This window comes from Hyalella azteca, unplaced genomic scaffold (assembly GCF_000764305.2).
Source record: "Hyalella azteca isolate HAZT.00-mixed unplaced genomic scaffold, Hazt_2.0.2 contig17921, whole genome shotgun sequence".
In the NCBI taxonomy this organism is placed as follows: domain Eukaryota; kingdom Metazoa; phylum Arthropoda; class Malacostraca; order Amphipoda; family Hyalellidae; genus Hyalella; species Hyalella azteca.
The window spans coordinates 110,561-131,981 of NW_025947685.1; the positions used below are offsets into that span (position 1 = coordinate 110,561).

General features: G+C 39.3%; 2 protein-coding genes across 3 annotated transcripts; one reads left to right on the forward strand and one right to left on the reverse strand.

The window, feature by feature from the left end:
* The first annotated feature begins 130 nt into the window (after nucleotides 1-130).
* On the forward strand, nucleotides 131-10,981 carry LOC108679841 (cytoplasmic dynein 2 intermediate chain 1). Of its 2 annotated transcripts, none has more exons than XM_018168570.2 (15): nucleotides 131-1,635; nucleotides 1,910-2,095; nucleotides 2,402-2,494; nucleotides 2,631-2,971; nucleotides 3,421-3,771; nucleotides 4,077-4,211; nucleotides 4,577-4,825; nucleotides 5,229-5,471; nucleotides 5,654-6,023; nucleotides 6,637-6,872; nucleotides 7,231-7,409; nucleotides 7,996-8,147; nucleotides 8,939-9,155; nucleotides 9,589-9,727; nucleotides 10,119-10,981. In XM_018168570.2, the coding sequence occupies exons 1-15, from the start codon at nucleotides 1,089-1,091 to the stop codon at nucleotides 10,239-10,241; spliced, it is 3,561 nt and encodes a 1,186-aa protein (XP_018024059.1). In that variant the 5' UTR covers nucleotides 131-1,088; the 3' UTR covers nucleotides 10,242-10,981. The 2 variants fall into 2 exon arrangements, with proteins under 2 accessions (XP_018024059.1, XP_047741391.1); XM_047885435.1 differs by having other exon boundaries at nucleotides 2,408-2,494.
* Nucleotides 10,982-11,488: 507 nt separating this feature from the next.
* LOC108679839 (ubiquitin-protein ligase E3B-like) lies at nucleotides 11,489-17,867 on the reverse strand. The gene is made up of 6 exons (XM_018168567.2): nucleotides 17,550-17,867; nucleotides 17,066-17,221; nucleotides 16,650-16,752; nucleotides 16,221-16,433; nucleotides 15,550-15,828; nucleotides 11,489-14,884 (listed from the first exon to the last, which is right to left on the reverse strand). Exons 1-6 carry the CDS (start codon nucleotides 17,708-17,710, stop codon nucleotides 12,398-12,400), a joined length of 3,399 nt encoding a protein of 1,132 aa, XP_018024056.1. The 5' UTR covers nucleotides 17,711-17,867; the 3' UTR covers nucleotides 11,489-12,397.
* Between the last annotated feature and the right edge of the window lie 3,554 nt (nucleotides 17,868-21,421).

Here is a 21,421-nt window from a genome sequence, read left to right on the forward strand (position 1 = left end):
ATTTCGAATCCATTATTATTAAAAATATTAAGGTGAATCAAATGAAAGATCATATGAGGTTGAGAACAGTTTCAATGTATTTCCATAACTAAACACTCGTACTTGATTTTTACTGATTTATAGTGGAGTACATGGAAGTCAATAAACATAAATTATATTTCAATTTACCTTCATTTGTTTGCAATTCGCATTAATTGAGGATTTTTTTAATGATGAGAAACTATCATGAATATGAATAAATGCGCTTGCCACCTAGCTTTTAATACGAACGTCCTCGATCGTAAACCAAAATGTTCGAACTTGAATTTGGGTCTGTCAAGAATTCCCTTGAAACTTGATTTGTACTATCTCAGAATTTCCATGAAACTTTAACTTGACCTTATCGTGAATTTCCTTGAAACCTGAAATTTACCTTCTGAAGAATTTCCTTGAAACTTGAATTTACCCTATCAAGAATTTCCTTGAAAACTGCCTCGTTCAAGAACCGAATGTTGACGTGTAGCGTCATGGCAACGATCGACTGCCGCGCGTGATACGGAGAACAGACAACCCGTCCACAGTGTTGCTTAGCCCTCCATGTGCTCGTGCCGTAAGTTGACCTCAACAAACGCGCATGTTTTCCAGGGCCAGTTTTTTTGCCGATCGTCTAAGAGGGAAAGAACGCACAAGTTTTATTGTAGTTGAGAAAGCATTGCTCAATGTGAATAGTCGTGTTATGGCAGTTGTCTAAAAGAAGAATTACGCTTCAAGGTTGCATTTCTAATCGATGTGGTATTAAACGCGTGTGACCATGACATCTATCCCAGGACTTGCCTTTGAAGTAAAGTACATAGCAGTGTCAGGATATCACTCGTCTATTTATTTGTTCTTACATTTCATTTACTAGTGGTCTGTGATATAAAGTTTACCGTTTATTGTTACGATTATATCCTCGACACAAGTTTTAGTCTGGAAAAATGATCTTCAATTGATTCAGCAATCCCTTTAAATAAACAAGTGTCTAACTGCTTCTTTAGTTTACCCTCAGTATTTTGTTCAAATTATTGACACTCAAAACTTTTTCTGAACTCTCCGTTAAAATTGCCGCAATGCCTGAATTGGAGAAGAGCCGAAGCAGCCGTACTAAACGCGACTCCTCGAAATCTCGTGATGCAGAAAGCAAAGCCTCGAAACCAAGAAAATCATCCGAAGTAAAACCTAGTAAAACAAGCCGATCAAAATCGGAGAATAAACCTGTAGCCGAAGAAAAGGAACCTTATACCAAGCCGTCGCCTCGCACACTCAGGAAGTCTTCCTCCGAAAACGCCAAAATTGATTTGAAATCTAAGCCTCCAAACACTACCATCACTAAAATAAAATCGTCGAAAACTTCTTCTGATGGATCGAGTAAAACGAGATCGGACGGTAAAGCGTTTTCAAGTTCCTCAAAAGGAGTTTCAAAATCTACCAAGGCTTCGTCACGTGATGGCCGTCAATCAATGGAATCAACAGCTTCGTCTCGCTTGACTTCAAAGAGTCGAGACTCGACCTTGTCAAAAGCTGCCCCTCCTACAGGCACAAAGGAGGAGTCCAAGCGCAGGACTTCTCGCGATCCTGAATCGTCCTCAAGAAGTACATCGAAGACGTCTTCTTCTGGTAACTAATGTTATTTGGATGACCATATACTTTTCTATTTATTCGCTATTGTAACTCTCATTATTACTATCGTTTATTTCTGTTCATTATATTCCGCTAAACGATGTTGAGACATTGACACTGACATTCGAAGTCAAACAGGTTGGCTTCAGGGCTAGAGTCGATGTGTTGCTTCAGTGGTATTTGGATAAAATCTTTGAAATTGCTGAATGAGCAACTTATTCCTTTCATCTCAGTCTTGCTCCACAGCTGCAATTAAACTGTTATTCTTCAGACAAAACTAAGGATCCTCGTCGGTCTGAAGGCAAGAGCCGCAGTGAACGTTCACGGGACCTGAAGGAAGATCCTGTAAAGCTCAAGCCGGGGCGAGGTGAACGCGACCGGGGTAGCCGAGCGACCAACGGCAGACGAGAGAGCAAAGGAGACACGCGTCTTTCGCGTGTCACGGCTCCCTTGGCAGGTGATTTGTTAAATTTAAACTTAGGCTTACGTAAGTTTACTATTTCGTAACTTATGTTTAAGAATCAATGAAATCTATTCTCAATAACAATAAGTTTCTTTGACCAGTAGTGATCCAAAGTTGTGTGTGTTTCTTTCTGACCAAACATGTGAATGTTCATTTGATTTTACACCTCGATTGTACACCTCGTTTATGCTCTTGGAAAAGCCACTAATTTAAGTGTGCGGTGCATGATGTGCGAACAATGTATTTTTATGCAAATGATAAATTTGAGTTCAAAATAATATTTAAATAAAATCTTTAAAGTTTCAGTCGTAGAAGATGAAAGTGTGGAACCACCAGCAGTCACAGTTCCTGAAACTGGTGAAGCAGATTTGTCTATGGATACGCATGAATCGGGTACGTTTTTTTTATGATTTCTGTTCATTTCAAGCTCGAGTGTTATTTTAAAATTTTTTTTAAATGACAATATTTGATTTTTATTTATTATTAATGACCACTTTTTGATTAGTGCTAAAGAGGAAAAAAATTTCAGGTATTTATGTATCGAGTCCTCGAGTCATGAGTCGAGAAGATTCGATTGAAGAGGAAGTCGAGGGATCAATATCCTCGAAGTTTGTTGAGGTAGGCGATGCTGAAGAGGTCGACGAGATGATTGCCGTGATAGAAGAAGAGCCTGCAGCTGCCGAATTGAGTGAAGACAGCGGGATTAACGGCAATGACGGCTCGCCAGGACACAGAGGACGACCTCAACAATGTACTCGAGAAGAGCCTGTAATTGTAGAGCTCGCCGATGACCAAAGACCGTCTACAAGCAAAGACGCGCTCCTCGTAGCAGACAACGAAGAAGATCCGTACGGAGAGGATGACTTCGAGGTAATGTGTCCAGCGTTCTGTGAATGATTTCTAGTTATTGTGTCTGACTGACTTAATATTTGAATATTTTCTACACATTGTGTCAGAGCGACTCGATCCATGAATAATTTATAGTCATTACGTCAGAGCGTCCTGATATTTTAAATAATTTTTGTTGAATATTAGCGTCTTGATCTTGCTAATGGTTTCTAATCATTTAGGCATTGTTTTCAAGTCTCGGTTAACTTTCACTCAAGTCTCGGGTTATTCGTTCTCGACTCTTGATTATTCTGCGAGTACACAACGTGGTAATAATATACGCTCGATTGGATTACGAATTAAACAGTTGATAAGATTTTAACCTGGATAATTTTCAAAAATATTTTTTGTTGAGGTAATAAATTGTTGGGCTTGTTGCCGAAAGAAATTGTGAGCAACTCCTCCCGTGTCAATAAATTTTATGACGACAGGATTACGAATCGGATTTCGAAGCCGACGAAGATGATGACATAGAAGAAAAAGAAGATGACGGTACCGTTGATGTTATTGAAGACGAAGATGACGATTCTATGGTCGATGACGAGGGTGACGGAGGGGCTTTGACCACAGACGACGAAGAAGAAGCGCATCGCATAGAGGAAGGAGTCATTAAAGCGCCGCAGCCTCAGGACGATCCCGCGACTGCTGATATTCTCAGGAACGCAATTTTGCAATCCATGCGACCAGATGAACCTGAGGATCCTTCAGACCCCTCCAGGCCCAAGACGTCAAAAAGCTTCGTCAATTTCGCCAAACTCAAAGAGAAGCACGTAGTGAATCAGGTAAATATTCATGTTATGTTGAAATTTTAAATGAATGAGAACGCTAGATAATTGTTAGTTCCACAGTTACTTGGCCCTTGAACGCAAAGCGCAGAAGTATGAAAAATGTTTTTTTTTTTTGGGAGGGTGATTGTAAGTGTTCGTTGTTCAGAGGAAAACGTGAGGCAGTCTGTTCGTTAAAATCTTCGGTTGTAAGACTGCTTAATTTTATCATTGTATAATTGCAAATAATTGCACATATATAATTTTTGGATCGCGTAATTAAATATGCATATTTTTGTTATGTAAAATGCTTGTTGTTGCAGACGGCTCAAGTGAACAGAGGGCTAACGTTGCTGTCCATGATCAGCCTGGACACAGTATCGGTCGACCTGCTAACCATGCAGCCCATCAACTACGATGCATTTATTTCCAGCTTCGGTCTCACTAACACCAAACAGGTTTGCATTAATGATAAAACAAAGTGCGTTTTTTTAAGAAGAAATGGTAAATTTACTTGGCATTTTTTATTTGCTTTTAGATTCCTAACAAAAATCTAGGCATGATATGTTTATTATTCACAGATTGCTCTATGAATTCTTATTAACTTTTTAGAAACTGTTTAATGTTTCACAAACGAATAGCAAAACGTTTGAGGACTAAAGTTTAATTATCGCAGACTTATATTGTTGACGTAATCATATTCATATATCTGCAAGATTGCTGTTTTTTACGTTTTTTCTACATAAAATTTCAGTTTTTTAATGTAATAGAAAATGTAGGATCTTATTTGAATCATGAAAATATCTGTTATCTCTGCACCCAGGCAAGTACACAGACGAACGAAGACAGCCTATCGCAAGAGACTCAAACCGACGTCATAGGAACTTTGAGCAAATGGACCCAGCGACCGATCAGCGTGAACGTTAGCAACCTAACGCAGCCACCAACGCCGCAGGATTACCTGGGAGTTGGCGGTGAGACGGTGGAGTTCTCCAACGAAATCGATTCTTTTGCATCGAGTGCCTCCAGCAACGTCGGGAGACTGACGAAATTTTTGGGTGCCGCATCGCAGGTAAACGATGGCGCCGAAAGTGGCGAGGCAGAACGTGATCAAACAATAAATTAGTTCAACTTTTTGCGACAGTTTCTGGTCAGAATAGGCGAAGAGGCCGGGCGGTTAAGCACAGCGGAATTGTAGCAGTGAGTTGCGAGTTCGAGACCGCAAAATGCTGTGAATATTCTGCTATGTTAAGAATCGGCGACAGGCCTACGGCCTAATGAACGCAGAAACCGCTATTATTAAAAAACAACTAATGCGGGTGAACTGTATCGTCAAGTTAGTACCTGTACATAATTAAATTTTGATAAATTTGATTAAAATGAGGTGATTATGATGTTGATACGTCCACAAAATAATTTTGAAAAGATTACTTGTTGGCGTTATTGTTCCCAGGATTTGTTTTTATATTTTTCAGGTGGTTTTGTCGCTACTGGAGGAAGAGTCAGTTTACTTGTCTAGCAGCAGTTATGAAGGAGGTTCTTTGGGCCACGGCAGAGGTGGCGGAGGCTTCAGTAATCACGGTGTTCTTTTCGGCGGAAATGCAAGCGATAAAACACATTCTTTTGGAGCCTTTCTTGCCACCAGCGCAGTGACTTGCATCCTGTTTTCATCAAGTGACTCTTCCGTTGTGGCGACCGGACACGGCTTCGGCAGCGAGGTGTGACAATCCTTATAATTTTCGTCGCTCTTTCCTGATTCCATGTATCGCAATTCATATGATTTTTCATGCGAATGTTAATACGGTTTTTAAATTAAGTTTGGAAGGTTTTTATCCACGACTTATTTTCATTTTTGAACCGAGATCAATTTAATTCATACTAAATCATTTCGATTTTCCAGATAATTGGAACCAAAGACACGGAAACAGACTACGGCATGTCTGAACAATCACACAGCGGTCTGGTTTTAGTATGGTCCGTACACGAGCCATCGCAGCCAAAACACATCTTAAGATGCAATTCCACCCCTAAAGCCCTGGCATTTAGTCCCGGAAGACCGCTTCTTGTGATGGCAGGCTTGTCAGATTCAACTTTGGCCGTATGGGATCTCAAAGAACCTGCTCATTTGCATCCCAACATGACTTTGGATGAGGACATGAATTTAGTTCACGTCCAAGTTTCAGAATCAGATGGTAATGAGTTAAGAAGGCCTAGCGACGTTGCTAAGTCCCAACTGACGTGGAGATGTAGAGTGCCATCTTTTATAACGGGTGAGTACAGACATATGTCTGAGATTCTATCTTTGTAGGAGCTACCGACTTGTTAGACGAGTTTAAAGTAACGAAAAGGGTGACGTGCGACTAAATTTTTTTTATATTTTCACGCAAATTTGTGTCTAGCTCAATTGTATTAAGAACAAACTTATATAATATCAGTAATGAATTGCATTTTTTTGCATAAATTAAAACGTGAATTGCATAATTTTAACAATTTTAGACGTTTTCTTCACTAATTTTTCGGACACTATTCTGAAGGATTGTAGGGATTGGAGCACTCGCTGAAAGCAGGAACAAAGAAATGATAAAAATGTATCTCTAATAAGTTTAAGAGTACAGTGAATTCATTATTTAGCTCTTGTGTATAATGAAAGAGAGAGAAAGAAGGCTAGAGCAGACCTGCAATTTATTTATGTTCGAAACTCAGGTCTTTGGACGAGCACGATGTTTAACACACCGAAACATCGTTGCTGAACTCGTGATTTTTTATGTATTGAAGCATTTTTGACCAGCATCTTTCTACTCCGTAATGCATAAAGTAATTGTTTATCAAAGTTTTACATGTGTTGAGAAGTATCGAACGTTGTTTAAACTTCCCTGCACTCAGCTTGCAGCGAATCTGAACGCGCCACCCTGAGAAACCGCGACCCCGAAGAGCCTCCCAGTTCTCCTGCAGGAACTAAAAACGCGCCAGGAAAGTCAAGAAAGCCCAAAGCAACGGACAGCGCGAGTGCGACGACGTCTGGGACAGAAGATGGCTTCATGAGCAGCCCCATTATCTGCCTGCAGACCGTCGACGTCCAATACGAGAGTCAACAGACGGTTGAGAGCAATGCGTTCCAGGCATGTAATGAGACTATATTGGAATATTGCTTAGCTTTATTTGTAACATAACATAACATAGTGATGTCGGCGCTAAGGAGTAGGCCTGATGTGGCCTGTCGCCGATTCTTGAACTTTTCATGACTTGTTCGCAGAAGATCTAAAATCGTGTCATTTGACCGGATCTTTTCAGGACTGACGCTAGTTTGAAATAGCTACCCGACTTCCACCGGGTTCGATATGGTACTAGACTATTTTTTCATTTAGTTCGAAATGCCACACATCGTTGGCCTGAATAGTATAACGGACAATGCATGACGTTTATGCACGCTGTATAGTACTTTCTATTCACTATTTCGTTGTAATATTTGCTGTACAGGTTGTGAGCTTGTCAGCGTGTGGTGAGCTGGTGTGGTGGGTGGTGTTCCAAACCAGAGATCGCATGGCGTTCACCGACGAGGGGGAGGTGGTGGCTGTCTCAGCCCACATGGGGGCATCACCTTGGTCCAAAATAATGGTCAACCAAGCCTTTCGTTATTCTGTGCTTTCATCGGTCAGGTTAGATTATTATTAACAAAATTAAAATAAATTTAGATTCGTACTCGTAGGCATCGAATAAAATCGAACGACATAAGAATTGGTACGCAAACATGTCAATTGTGGAATATTTTAAAATTTTGAAACACCATTGAGTTTATTGAAGCGAGGCGAGATTGCTCTCTTACGACACTGGCACAACTATGCAGCAGTGAAGTGTCCAAGGCCTTACTGTCAATTCTTTCTCTAGTACGTGTATAGCGGCCGAAATCTCGTCTGTGATTGGTGGTGTTAACTTGAAAAGTGGTCAGTGAATGGCCGATGAAGTTGTCAACTCTTAAATATTTGTGATAGTACTGCCCCAAGAGCTTTTAGTGTGTCAGGCAATGTTAGTATAGAATAGGATAGTATAGTAATAGTATAGTATTGGCTTGTCGCCAATTCCTGTAATTTACGTGAGTCAGCCGGCGGTCGAGATAAAGCAAAGTTACTAGCTAAAACAAAACCTCATTATTATTATGCTACAAAATAAAATTCCCACACTACGTAGTATTTTCGATGAATGCATAACATGACAGCTTAGGATCAAGTGATGTCTGCGTTTCAGCGCGGATCTCTACAGCCGCCTGGGCTGCACCGACTGCAAGCTCAGCGCCAGCGACGCCAATACGCTATACGTGAGCACGACCAGCGGCGCAGTGCGGCACATCAACAGACTTCACCAGCGCACTCAACCACAAGCATTTCTTGCCGAAATGGGTGAGGCATTTACATGAGAAAAGTAATATATCTTCCATAAATATAACGGTTTTTATTTGATGCAACTTATTTTTTTCCGAACAGGAATCGAAAAAATTTATTACTATTAATTTTATGGGGCAGCAATAAATTCATCGTTATGTGATTCGTAACGAAAAGATTTTGGAAGACTGCAATTGTAACTTCAATTGTCAATAAACCTTTCTATAATCAATGTTGAAGAATAATAGAATTATTCAAATGCTTCACATATTTACGATACCATTTTACGTTTTTTTATAAGGTGAGGGCCAGGTGGTGAGGAGGTGAGGGAGTAAATAGATATACTGCAATAAACCAAATGAAAACTTGACGCTTTAAAATAACTATTACTGATAATTACTTTGCCTCTCTGAGAGAAAGAACAGTAAGACTATGCAAATTTTACTTTAAACATTGTAGAAAATGTCATTATCATAAATATTTAATTTATTTCATTTGTGTGACCGTCATTTGTCAATTTATCGCCAATAATATCCTTGACTTCTTATCCAAATAACCGACAAGAGATAAAATCGAATCACAAGTTTTGCTGATATAACACAAGTTGTTTTTCTCGTCGCCCATCGAATTGTTTTCTAAGCTCAATGTGTGTGAGATAAACAAGTTTTTTGTTCAAATATTTATTCGTTAGAGCCACCAGGCACAGGCGCACAGGAGTGGCCACGTTATTATCCTTATGGCAGACATATACATGGAAAGTCACTACATTTCCTGGGATGCTAATCATGAATGTAATCATTGCATGCTAGAGCCTACTTGCAGCAGCACGTGCGTGTGCGTGTGTCCGCACCTGCCGAGCTACCTGCTGGTGGGCTGCAGTGATGGCACTGTCAGACTGCACTCCCTAACCTCCTCCCGCCCTCTCACCACCTGGCCCTCACCAGACGTAGTCAACCCTCAACCTGTGGTGAACATCACGTGGTCCTACGAGAGGCCTTGTGTCTTCTACGTGCATGAGCTACAAAGGTGAGAGAGTCTCAGTCGGATCCTATGTTGTGGATAGTTGCGGGTAAAACAGTAAACTAAATAATGTAATATAGTGATATCAGCTTTGATAAGGCCAAGTTTCTTAACCTCCTGGACACATTGCCGATTACAACCGGAAATTTTCAACTAGTAGCAGGTTTCGAGCCTTAAACTTGCTGCTGCTATCTTTGTGATCTGAGCCACTCGGCATACACCCATGCATACACCAATTTTTGCAGTCATCAGAGAACGATTAGCATTTGAGAACAAGAATAATTTGAAAGATTTCATTATTTCAGGCTGCGCCACGATAGTAAATCCGTTCATGATAGTGCTGCATGAATGTGTAGCATCGGAATTATTATTCAGGACGATGTACTCGTGCTCGATAAGTTTGCTTGAAGCGGAAGTCATTGGAATTAATCTTGTGTAGAGTGCACGTTTGGGACCTCAGTGCCGGGGACATGACGCCGGTAGCGACGCTGGACACGGAGGTGGTGCTGGGGGAACAGGGGCCCATGGTCTTCAGCCTCGCCCCCTCCAGGCTCTTCAACAGACCAGTCGTCAACGCGGTCAGTACAACATTGCTAGCATTTAATTAATGTTCCCTTTGCTGGGAGAAAAATATATACGTTGGTTAAAGAATTTGTACCGTAATCGTCAGCTCGCTTGAAAGCTTTTTTTCTCTGCTCGGTTGTTTGTTATGACTCGATGATTGAACACATGTTATTTAATATTTTCAACGCTAGGTATCTATCAAGTATCGCATTCTAGCTTTCATAATAATTTAGTTTTTCTGTTTCATTATAACTTAACAAGTAACAAAAGTCAAAATTTATTATGTAACGGGAACTGAAGTTCATGAAATGATATTATTCGTACTTTTTATAAACATGAGCTTAGTATCGTTATAGATTTTGTTTATATTTTAGTAAGATCATACTAAATTCTCTCACCACGCAGATGTTCGGGAGCAGATCGGGCCGTCTCATTCTACGCCAGCTTGAAAACGAATTCCTCAACGAAACTCCAGACAAGAAAGCAATTGAGCTAGAACGGTTTGAATTCTATGCCACTATTATATGAAATAATCTATTATTCATTTTAATTTATTTAAAAAAATTGAAAATAAGAAATTAAATTCTAATAAAAAATAAAAGTTTGATTGGTGCATGTTGGATCCGTTAGAAAAATGCTTGTGAAATGATCATACCATCAAACCTAATTGAACCTTCACTTGTTTTCATTAATATGGGACCATTATACCATTAAAATAAATCTGCATTGAAATGACGTTTCTTCTGCAAATCCAAATGTGCTGTAAGTAGAAGACATCCACACGCAGGAGCCACTTGCACAGGACTTGCCTAACTATTTATTGCATTTGTCCACACCCACGCCTTGGGTGTGGAAATTTTGTCCCACACAGCCACATTTACGCAGATAATTTACTTGTAATTACATAATTGCGTCATTATTTATTTCATCGGAAAATTTAAATACGTCTTTACTTAATTTACTTTCTTAAAGTCAGTATTAAAAAGCCGGGGTTTTGATTTTGATTATTCATCATCATTATTTTCTAACTTGGACGTTCTTTTTTTACTACGCAACAGAATAAATACTACGTAACTCAACGAACGAAGAAAAATTTAGGATTAGCAAACAATTGAAATCCTATTGCCGGCAAAACAACGGCAGCAAATAATTTGCGCGGTGCGGCGTCCAATGCAAGTGGTTATTGGGCGTTGAAATCGCTTAATGCGAGAGACTTTATTCTTCTCTTAGGGTACGCAAACAGTGAAAGCAGGTTGCCAGCGTGCTGGTTACCTGCTCAGGCTGGCGCCTGAAACCATAGAATACAGAAGCCTATTCGTACAGGTTTTCACTGTGAACACTTATATTATTATCCTATGTTCATTCTTATGGCAGGTTGGAGCAGGTTGCCCGCGCGGGCAAACCTGCTTCCACTGTGTGCGTACCCTAAGTGTTCTTTAGTGCAATATGCATAATTCTACAACAAAGCAGAACGCACGTTACTCTTAATAGCGAGTCAACCAAAAAAAAGTTTGATTTGCAATGTAATTCAATTAATGATGAATTGATTTCTATAAGTTAGACGAAGGAATGCTAAAGGAGAATCTTGAGAGGTATTATAAAAACAAGTGTGATACTCCGTAGCAATCGTTTCCTACAACGGAATGATTAGTGTTAACGAGATATTTTAAGTTATTATACATACTCATATCTAATGAAATGGCATGTGCTATAGTAATAATATAAGGTATTCTAACTATTCAATAATAAATACATGTTGATTGCAATATATGTTGTTGAAATAAATAGTTTACTGTGCATTATGAAGTCTGAAAAGAATAAACTTTTAAATTTTCACCGAGTTTTATTATCAATTTTGATGGTCATTTAAGAACGTCTTAAATCAAAATAATGGTTTTCTTGCGTTAACTAGAGCGTTAAAGTATAATGTTACATTATTTATCATTGCATAAAATACATGTTCTTGAAATGAAATTCCTTTTTAAAGTCGCGCGTTAGTGCATGGAGAGGTTTTAGGATATTTTCCTGCATTAGTATAATACATAGACAGGATATTATGACTAATTAACACTAATTACTAACATAACGTTTATGATAAATATATTAATTACAAGCCGATTTCCTTCAGCTGTCATTTGTCACTTACTTTTAAATAGATATTACATGCACGATTTTTTACAAATTGAGAGCAAGAAATTTACAGAGCGTAATTTGAAAGCCCATACATCGAGCCACTTCGTCACTAAAGACCGTACATATATGACTGCTTGCACTCACGTTCATCTCTAAGTGCACGCTCCATGCTGCTTAGACCATTGCACTTTATGTAGCTTATTTTACAAATACAGCCCAATTATAACTACAAAAATAGTACCTATACGTAGCTCGAGGCTTACCATCGAAAAGTACTGGAAATGAAATAACAACATAATTGTAATTAATTGCAAAACATCGCCATCCCTGAAGAGAATAACGAATTCAAAGTGAAAGGAAAACAAGTGAAAACCGTGAGAATATGCAGGGTCAGAACGAAAAGAGCCTAGGAAAGTGAGAATATAAAATTTGGAAGTAGACAAAAAAATAGTAACACAAGCAGAGCAATAATTGACGAACGGAGCATGTAACAAATAAATGTACGCATCCAACGGAACGAAAACAAGGCACTCATTGAAGAAGCTCAAAAATTATGAGAGCTCGAAGCCCGTGTTGCTCGTAATAGCATACTTTAACTTTGTTCGAAGTGTGGCCTTCTTCTGGTAGTTAGGCAGCTTGAGGAGGTTGAAGCATGTGGAGGCTGTGGGTAGTCGGTTTACAGGATCGCGTCTGCCGACAGCTAGGAACCCTCGTACGACACTGCCTACGGTATCACCGGTGTCTTCGTCGTCGCCAACTTCGACACACCGAATAGAAAACGGTGGTTCTAAGTTCGCAAAACCCAACAACGGAGGCTTGGAGCAACTCGTGACAAATTTCAGGAAGAGACTGAGCTCCTTGGCTGATAGATCTTTCTCGAGGATGTCCCAGAGCCAACACACGACGCGGTGGTTGTCGTGGAACCCGCCATAATATTGCGTGTGTTTCCTCAGATCTTTGAGGTCGATAGCTACATTGTCACCGGAGATGATGCGCTGCAGTTCAGGGATGGAGAACATGGCCAGCCACTCAGGGTTGATGATGCTGCGGAATCCTTTTACGAAGGCTCGTGTTTGATTACGTATCTGAGTATGCATCTTAAAGTGAGCCATAAGATGAATGTAAACAATTCTATTGTCATTTGTGACAGGAAGTATCTTTCCAGCCGGGCGCAGTTCATGACTAACAAGCTCACCCATACGTTCCTCGTCATATGAGAATGTGAGTCCCAAGTCTTCCACATTTCCTTCGTAGTGTTTGATGTAAGTTAGGTTTTTGTACAGCTCAGGATCGAGAGATGGGAGTTGATCAATACTGGAATACAAGGCTGACTGCTGCTCGCCTATCACTTGGCTCAAGAAGAACCCAGCAAAAGGACAATCCACAACGATGCCTTCGTACAGAGCCTTGCCTAGCATCTTGCCAGTAAATTCGAACAATTCTAAGTGGTTGTCTGTTAGTACAGATGAAGGACTAGGATACAGCTGGTTTTCGCTGCTCATTCGGAACAAATTCAGAGAGGGATCTAAGACGCGTTTCAGAGTCTCTTCCAAGAACTCCTTAAACACTCCATCCTGATCAATGCCCGCTTCATCAAGGCCCTGTTCGTTAACAAAACGCACTCTAATGACGCCCTTGAGAGCGTTTGGAGAAAGGGTATTGAGCTGACGATATCCGTCCTCGACTAGACGTGATCTGTAGACTGTAATCAAAGTGAAGGGGTGTGGTGATGCTAATGCCAGAGTTGCTTTCTGAGCAGACACGTTCGCACGAAACAGTAACACACGCTCCGCATGAGGTATAACATGAGGCAAAGTTTGCAGTATAACCTGTTCGACAATGTTGCCGTTCATCAAATTGTCTTTGAAAGTTGAGAGTTTGAGCTCGGGTATGAGCCAAGTATTTTCAGACGGAACGAAAGGACGCCGAGAATTGCGACGAAAGAGTAATGTAAGGAGAGACAAAGCTGCCGAAAATAAAGGGCATGACCAAACATGACGGCAGTCAACCAGCCTTTGGTCTATGAGTTTGTAGCACAAAGCGTTCAAAAAACAGACAATGGCGGTGAAATCTGAGATAGTGAATGGTTTCTGCTGCTCATACATCTCTAGGTCATCTAGAACGGTTACCAAATGAGCAGTGGCATCGCAAAACAAAATAAGCATGTGAAATTCTGGGCTTGTTGGCTTACTAGCTACAGCAAGATGCTCAAGAAACGTCTTGAGTCCACAATTATTCCCAAGAGACTGCAACAGCCACCATAGCTGCACCACTACGCCGCTTTTATAGCAAAGCCCAGTAAGTACATCCATCCTGAGCTGCGTCAAAGTATGCATGGCGAGCTGGTAGAGGGAACAGGTGACGGCCACGCGCTGAACGCCAGGGCAACTCAACTTGTTGGCAGCACCATTCTTTGCTGATCTGCTGCTCGCATTGAGAGACAAACGTTTGTCCAGAATACGCCGCAACGACCAAGGACGAGAACCAGTCCGGCTGGGGGTGCTTACATTTGAATTGCTTCGATCTCCACCACCCATGACCTCGTGTGGCGGCAGGAGAGGAGGTAACGCCGCAAACAGCGAGTTAAGTAGTGGTTGTGACCACAGCAAATGCAGTTGAGGCCTCACGAACTCGAGGCTCTCTTGCAGAAAATGGTCAAGCTGCTGAGCAAACCAACCCAACACTGGGTGCCACTGGCTCGAAGTGGCGCCACCACTGCATCCGCTGAACTTGGCTCCATGTTGTCCCTGCTTGCAGCTAACATACTCACCACTTTTTTCCAATAAGCGACGTACAATTGAAATGAATTTGTTCATAACTTCTTCGAAATGAGAAGAAGCTTCGCCACTCAGAGAATTAGACTTGGATGCTTCATTGTGAGCCGAGACATAATGATGAGCCAAGTGCACCAAGTTCGCGAGTAGACAGAGAGCGTAAGAAGCTTCCAAGGTGTGAAAAACGATGCGCAATTGCTGTTCGTTGTGAAGGTATGCAATGCAGTGCTCAAAGATGCGCTTCTTCTCCAGCAACTGAATGCTCTGGGAGGAAAGATTGATGTAAAAATACAAGAATAAATAAACATCAAGTTATACATACAATCATATGAACTACATGCGCCCATGGACGAATGTGGTTACAAGTGAACTCGACAAAACGAACTCAGAAGAAACTTCACCATTTTCTGTGCAGCCAGAGTGGATCATAGTGGCAGAAGATAGTAATCTCAAATGATTGAATTCACGATGAATCAAATGATTAAATTCATTATGAATCAAATGATCAAATTCATTATGAATCAAATGATCAAATTTATTATGAATCAAATGATCACATTCATTATGAATCAAATGATCACATTCATTATGTATCAAATGATCAAAAACCAACGATCAAATCTAATCTCACTACTCCTGTGCGGCAAAAAAACAGTTCCTCTAATTAAACAAAATCATATTAGTGTCTATCATGATGGTACAAAGTCAAAAATTCTGGGTCAAGGGAAAAATTTGGAAATTTTCTTTCATTCCAGAGAGTATTGTTAAAAGACTTAACATGTTAGTGTAGAGATTAATCTTGAAATTTCCTGTTTTTCAAAACATCATGGTGCATCAATTTCAATTGCAATAATTTTTAATTGCGATATTAATGCATTAATATTAATTTTTTATAAAAATATCAGTACTTATATTTATACGTTAAGTACCTCAGGAACCATGCTTGAGAGATGACGTATCACGGCAGGCACACTTAGGAACTGCAGTATAAATTGTGACAGAAGCTCAACATCTCCGGACTCTTTAGACGGGCCGTTTGAGTTGAGACCACTTGTGCCAGGCTTCATAGTAGTGTTGGTGACTTGACTACATAGCTGGGATATAGCAAGGCTATCAGGCAGCGGTCGCAATGCCAGAGTGAGCACCGCGCCCAAAGATGCTGGTCTCAACACTGGCTTGCTCCGGCACAAGCCCCTCAGAAGCACTTGCTGGAAATCATTTAACGCTCATTGTTATCAGTGGGACGATGCATGCATAACGGTAACCAAAAGTTGAAAATTTCTAATATTCAAGTGAATAGAAATATTATCTATCGTCACTAAAATATTAAACTTTACCTTAGAATCAAAGAAATCTGTATCAAATTATTTCAATTGATGACATTAGAGTTACCCACAAATGTACAATAAGATACTATGCTACCAAGTCTATAAGAGAATAACATTATCATCATTGTTGAATGTCCAGGGTGCTACTAGCAGTAAAATAAGCAGCAAACTTAGCAACTTGACTGGTCAAATGGTATACTAAAGATATAATGAATGTTAAAGTCAACCAAAATTTGGAAGATCGATAATGAAGTAACTTCATTTGGCTTCACCTTGAGAGTGGAGTACAGACTAGAAGTGACAAGGTGCTGTAAAAAGTTTTGAGTGAGCTTGTTGAGAGGTGGCACTAGAGGTGATGGTGTTGGAGGCCATGTCAGCGTTGCAGTGAGATCCAAGAGTAAGTGGAGCAATACCGACAACATGCGACTCTCACTGCTCACTTCCCCACTCAAATGCTCAAGGGAGAGGCATGACAGTTCCAGGACCTGGAAATAATTTAATTATTTCAGGGAGTTATTGCAAGAATTTACTAGTTTATGATACTAACTTGCAACAGAAATTTTCTTGTCCTAGCACTAATAGTAACATAGCTTAAAAATTTAGTTAAGGAGAGAATAGTGCTTTGAAGCTTACATTGGCTCTCACCTCAGCATAAATTTAAATATTACTAATTATGCACATTGAATACATTAATATTAGACCTGCTTCATGTGTCGGATCCAAGCAAGAGTGTTGTCTTTGCTCAATGCACAAGCAACACAGCGCCGCTGAAAATTTGTGCTACGTAGGCTGGCAACTAAATATCTGTAGAAACAATGGGTGGGTACAGTCATCAATAAATAATTAATTCATATTGAAACAATATTTTGGATGTTTGATGTTTCCTTTCCACATGCTATGGTAAAAAGATTGTGACAGGTCAGTCATTTGAAGATTACGTTTATAATTTAGAACAACATAGCTGATTGTTTCTTGTAGTTTAGAGTTCAGGAAACATTGTTCAAAAGTAAAGTGAAGATAAATTAGAATTAATTTGAGAATTAGTAACATCAGCATCAAATACAAAATTAAAATTATAGAGAATTTGTTATTGACCTTACTGTATTAAAAAAAATACCTGCAGTAATTGTGGAGCCGGAATTCATCCTGCTTGGAATTGTAGTGTCTGATGAGAGGGGAAGCAACAGTGAAAGCTTGCAGTGGAAGTGGAAGTTCAACATCTGTGCCTGTGCTGCAGCTGCTGAAGCTTCCAAGTACTGAGTCAAAATCACCCCTAAAAATCATTTTAAAGTGAGTAAAAAGGCATACAAATAAATTCATGTAACAAATTTCATAGCCTGATTACAAGATGAAGAAGCCTGTAGAGATTGAATTTCTAAATAGTTTGAGAAAAAAATCAAATACTGTGAAAATGATAATTATGTAAAGTGGCTAAATCCTTTGGTGCCTATAATCAAGCCTAGAAGCTCTATCTTGGATTTAATACACGTTCTTAGTAGCTGAATGTTTTTTCTTATATTTTACTGAAAATTTTAATTAATCAAATTTACTTAAGAACAGAGCAAATATTTTCAACATTAAATTGCATGAATTTTACTTACCTCACTTTCCTCAGGAACTTCTTGCGCGTTATGAAGCCACGTACTGTGGCTTGTACTAAGACAGCAGCAGCTTCTCTCTGGCGTGCAGCAGCTCTTTCTTCACGAGCTTCTCGAGCAGCTGACACCAACTGCTCACCTCCACCACAAGATCCACCAAACATAACTAATTGAGTTAAAAAATATATCCGCAGGAACTTTTAGTTGCACAGTGAGGCAGACATGTCAGAGCTTGGGAATTTTGCCTTCTAAATTGTCAGGACATTGATAACAGAGAGATAAAAAAACAAGAAAACTTAAAAGAAATTTCTTACAGGAATAATTAAAATCATTAAAATTTTCTGTAAGTAGGAATACAATTATATAGAAAAAATGATCAAATAGTTTCACTATACCATCAAACAGGGCAATAAGGGATGGTTTTGAGCATTTTTTGTTAATAACTTCTTACCATGAAACATTTCATAAACAAGTTTGGGGTGGCCCAGTGGTTACAGTCAGAGCACCAAGATTGGCACAGAGTGGCGCTGGTTCAATCACAGCTCTGTGCGCCAGTATCTGGTCAGAATCAGCAAGGTAGCCAGGCAGTTAAGCACAGCAGAATTGTAGCAGTGTGTTGCGAGTTTGAGACCGCAACATGCTGTGAATGTTCTGCAATGTTAAGAATTGGCAACAGGACTATGGCCTACTAAACGCTGAAACCGCTATTATTCTTATTATATTAAATACACTTGGGCTCATTTTGACGCTCTTTGCAAGGGCTATCAAATTGCATCTCTAAAAAATTCCATATGCTATTTGTAAGATGCCAGCCGCAAAATAAAAGTGTCCCACATCAACCCCTGGGAATGTGGTAATCTGGGACACCTGAAATAAAACTCAATTTTAACACCTTTGAAGCATGCAAAGTGTACTCATCCATTACTAACAGTACTCAGAAGTCCTCTTCCTTTGTAGATGAAGTAGATGTAGAATAAATGAAATTTTCTGTGATTTTTACTTGTTTTTCCTTTATTAGAATAGAACAGAAGTGTCAGTATTGAAGAAATAGGCCCATGGCCTGTTGCCGATTCTTGAACTTTTCGTGACTTGATTCACAAGGGATCTGGCCTTTGGAACCCGATCTTTCCATATCTGACGATTGATTGAGATAGCTGCTGGACTTATTGCCTGGTCCTAATTTGCTAGGCATTTTAAGACTGAACATATGCTCCTGCTTCGTCTAGTCTGTTTTTGAAGATGTTCATACTCGGAGCGTCAACGATGCTATCAGGGAGGCTGTTACATATGTCGGTGACTCAAAGCAAAAAGAAATGTTGTCGCAAGGATGTGTTCCAACGCTGTTTTTTAGTTTACAGTCATGGTCCCTGGTGTTGGTTCTTGTTTAAATTCTAGTAATCCTTCTGGGACCTTGTATAAGCCATGAGTACACTTCACGAGCTTCTTTTAAGTTTTTTAAAAATATATCCGCTTTTAAGTTTTCTTGTTTTTTTATCTCTCTGTTATCAATGTCCTGACAATTTAGAAGGCAAAATATACTTCAATGAGGTCCCCACGCAGACGTCGATAATGGAGGCTTGGAAGCTTCATAATATTTAATCTTTCCTCATAGGACTTGCCTTTCAAGCCTGGAACTATCCTTGTTGCGCGTCTTTGAACACTCTCTACTAAATTTCTGTCCTTTTCAAATTTATTATTGATATGATATTTACCAAATCCATGCATTACCGTATTATTGATGTGATATTACCATATCCATGAACACGCCATCGTGCATTTACAACAACCTTGTCCACTGCAAGCTTCATATAAGCTACCATGTAGCATTTCTTCTGTATCTGTAAGCTTACAGAATGGCTTGTAATTTCACACCATTTTAATTGGGTCAAGTGAATTCACTATAACAAAAAAATATAACTTAGTACTCACTGCAGTGAGTGACAGAGTGCATTTTCTCATTGACGAAAACATGAAGTCACAGACGGACAGACAGACAGATAGACATGGCAAGCACAATAGAGCATTTTTTCCATAAATGAGAAAATGCACTAAAAAGATCATAAATAAATAACTGAAACAGAAAGGAACATTTTAGTGACAACCATCATATTTTTTGAAGAAATAAATCATAGTTTAGGCTAATTACTTTTCATTCTATGTTGCCCAGTGCACAATTCTATTGATGTCATTCTATGCACAATTTTGTGATGACTGATGCATTAATTTTTTGTTAAGTGAATTTTTTTTACTGAGCAAGGTAAATGTTATCAAAATTTTTTGTTGATTGTTTTTTTTTTTTTGCTTAACTGGAGATTTTGCAAACTGAGGTTCTACTGTAAATGCATTTTTAGGGGAGTCACTTATTATCCCAGGGGGTGTCCCTTATTACCCCGTCATGTGGAAATGGCCACCATTTTTTTAGGAATGAGATATGCAAATTCAGTTAATCACATTTGTAAGCCCACACATGTGTGCAACTTTTATGCAGGTAAAATTTTTTAATAAGGCATTTTTTTTGCTACAGACCTTAGCAGAGGTACTTTTCCAAAATCTCACTTTTCACACTTTTTTCAGGGATTTTTTACAAGTAGTAAACAAATGATTTCTTAATTTGCTTTATGATGCATAGATATTAAAAATGCCAAATTTTACGTCATCATTTTTAGTTATGCAAGGTTTTGATTAGTTTAGCTGCTACAACGTTTCTACGAAATGTGGACAAATGTCCCGATTTATCCCGTTTGATGGTAATTTAATAAAATAAGCAATTTTGTATTCATCTGAAACTGTCTGCTGATCAGGCATCAAAATGAATAGCTGCTCAAAACTAAAGTAGTGAGTCAAACCATCCCATCACAATCACCTTAAAATGGAAAAAACTTTCATGATCAAGCTAAATTGACAGCCTGCACATAATCAGCACATTTGTTTTGTAACCATTGTAGGTTTTCTTTTAGGACTGTAGGAGGTTAGCCCGGTCCAAGCAGTCCAACTGTAATACTACACTGTACATTTTTTTGGTCAAACATTTCACATTTTGATTCAGGACCTCTTCCCATTTTGTTAAGCCTTTTTTATTTTGTTTCTAGAACTATTCACAATCCTTTAACAATTTACAATGATAAAAATTCAATCAAAATTGTTTTCTAATTTCACCTCCAGGATTTGAAATGTGTTTTGAACTTTTTAATTTCTATTATTGTTTCATTGTTGGATTGTTGCTGGCGCGTAGTGCGGTGTTTTGAGAGTGACGTAAAGCAAGCAGAACTTGAGTTGCCGGTTGTGCATACGGTGATTTTCTTATAGCCATTCATTTCTTGCTACATCCTCAAAGTGTTGGAATATACCGCTTTTACCCTGTTCTGAAATCTGAATAGACATTCTTTAAAAAATAGCAGCAAAGAGGACATATTTTGAAATCTGAAGAGACATTCTTAAAAAAATTCATCCAAAAAACCTCTTGCCTCTTGGGTGGCCCCATGTCTTGCCCCTGGCAGGTGCCAAGAAAGAATGTGAGTATTCTTGTGTCAAGTTGTGTGTTGCAAAGCCTGCTGACATTATGCTCTTTGCACACATTCAGTAGAGAAATTCTTAGTCTTATTAGCTGTTCAGATTGTAAATATTCATGTTTTTTCAAGAGCAAGATGAAGAGACATGTGCTCTATAAAGATTCACATTCACCTGAGAGAGACTAGAGGCTAGTAGAAGGACCACTTAGGCTCTCCGCTCTTAGCTGCTCCGAGCCTCCGTCTGGCCTGCTCGGGATGTGATTATTCCTGTCGATCCTGTGTTGCAAAGATTAAAGAGAGATATGAAGAGGAGACGTGTTCTTTGTAAACATTATCGAAGAAATCTTTCAGCTGCCGAAGTGCAAA

Excerpts from the sequence above, each read along its gene's own strand:
- LOC108679841 (XM_018168570.2), top strand. The coding sequence starts at position 1,089 with ATGCCTGAATTGGAGAAGAGCCGAAGCAGCCGTACTAAACGCGACTCC. Across the intron at positions 5,472-5,653 it reads GACACGGCTTCGGCAGCGAG|ATAATTGGAACCAAAGACAC; the intron begins GTGTGACAATCC and ends TCGATTTTCCAG. Across the intron at positions 6,024-6,636 it reads AGTGCCATCTTTTATAACGG|CTTGCAGCGAATCTGAACGC; the intron begins GTGAGTACAGAC and ends CCCTGCACTCAG.
- LOC108679839 (XM_018168567.2), bottom strand. The coding sequence starts at position 17,710 with ATGTTTGGTGGATCTTGTGGTGGAGGTGAGCAGTTGGTGTCAGCTGCT. Across the intron at positions 16,753-17,065 it reads CGGCTCCACAATTACTGCAG|ATATTTAGTTGCCAGCCTAC; the intron begins GTATTTTTTTTA and ends TTGTTTCTACAG. Across the intron at positions 14,885-15,549 it reads TCTCAAGCATGGTTCCTGAG|AGCATTCAGTTGCTGGAGAA; the intron begins GTACTTAACGTA and ends CTTTCCTCCCAG.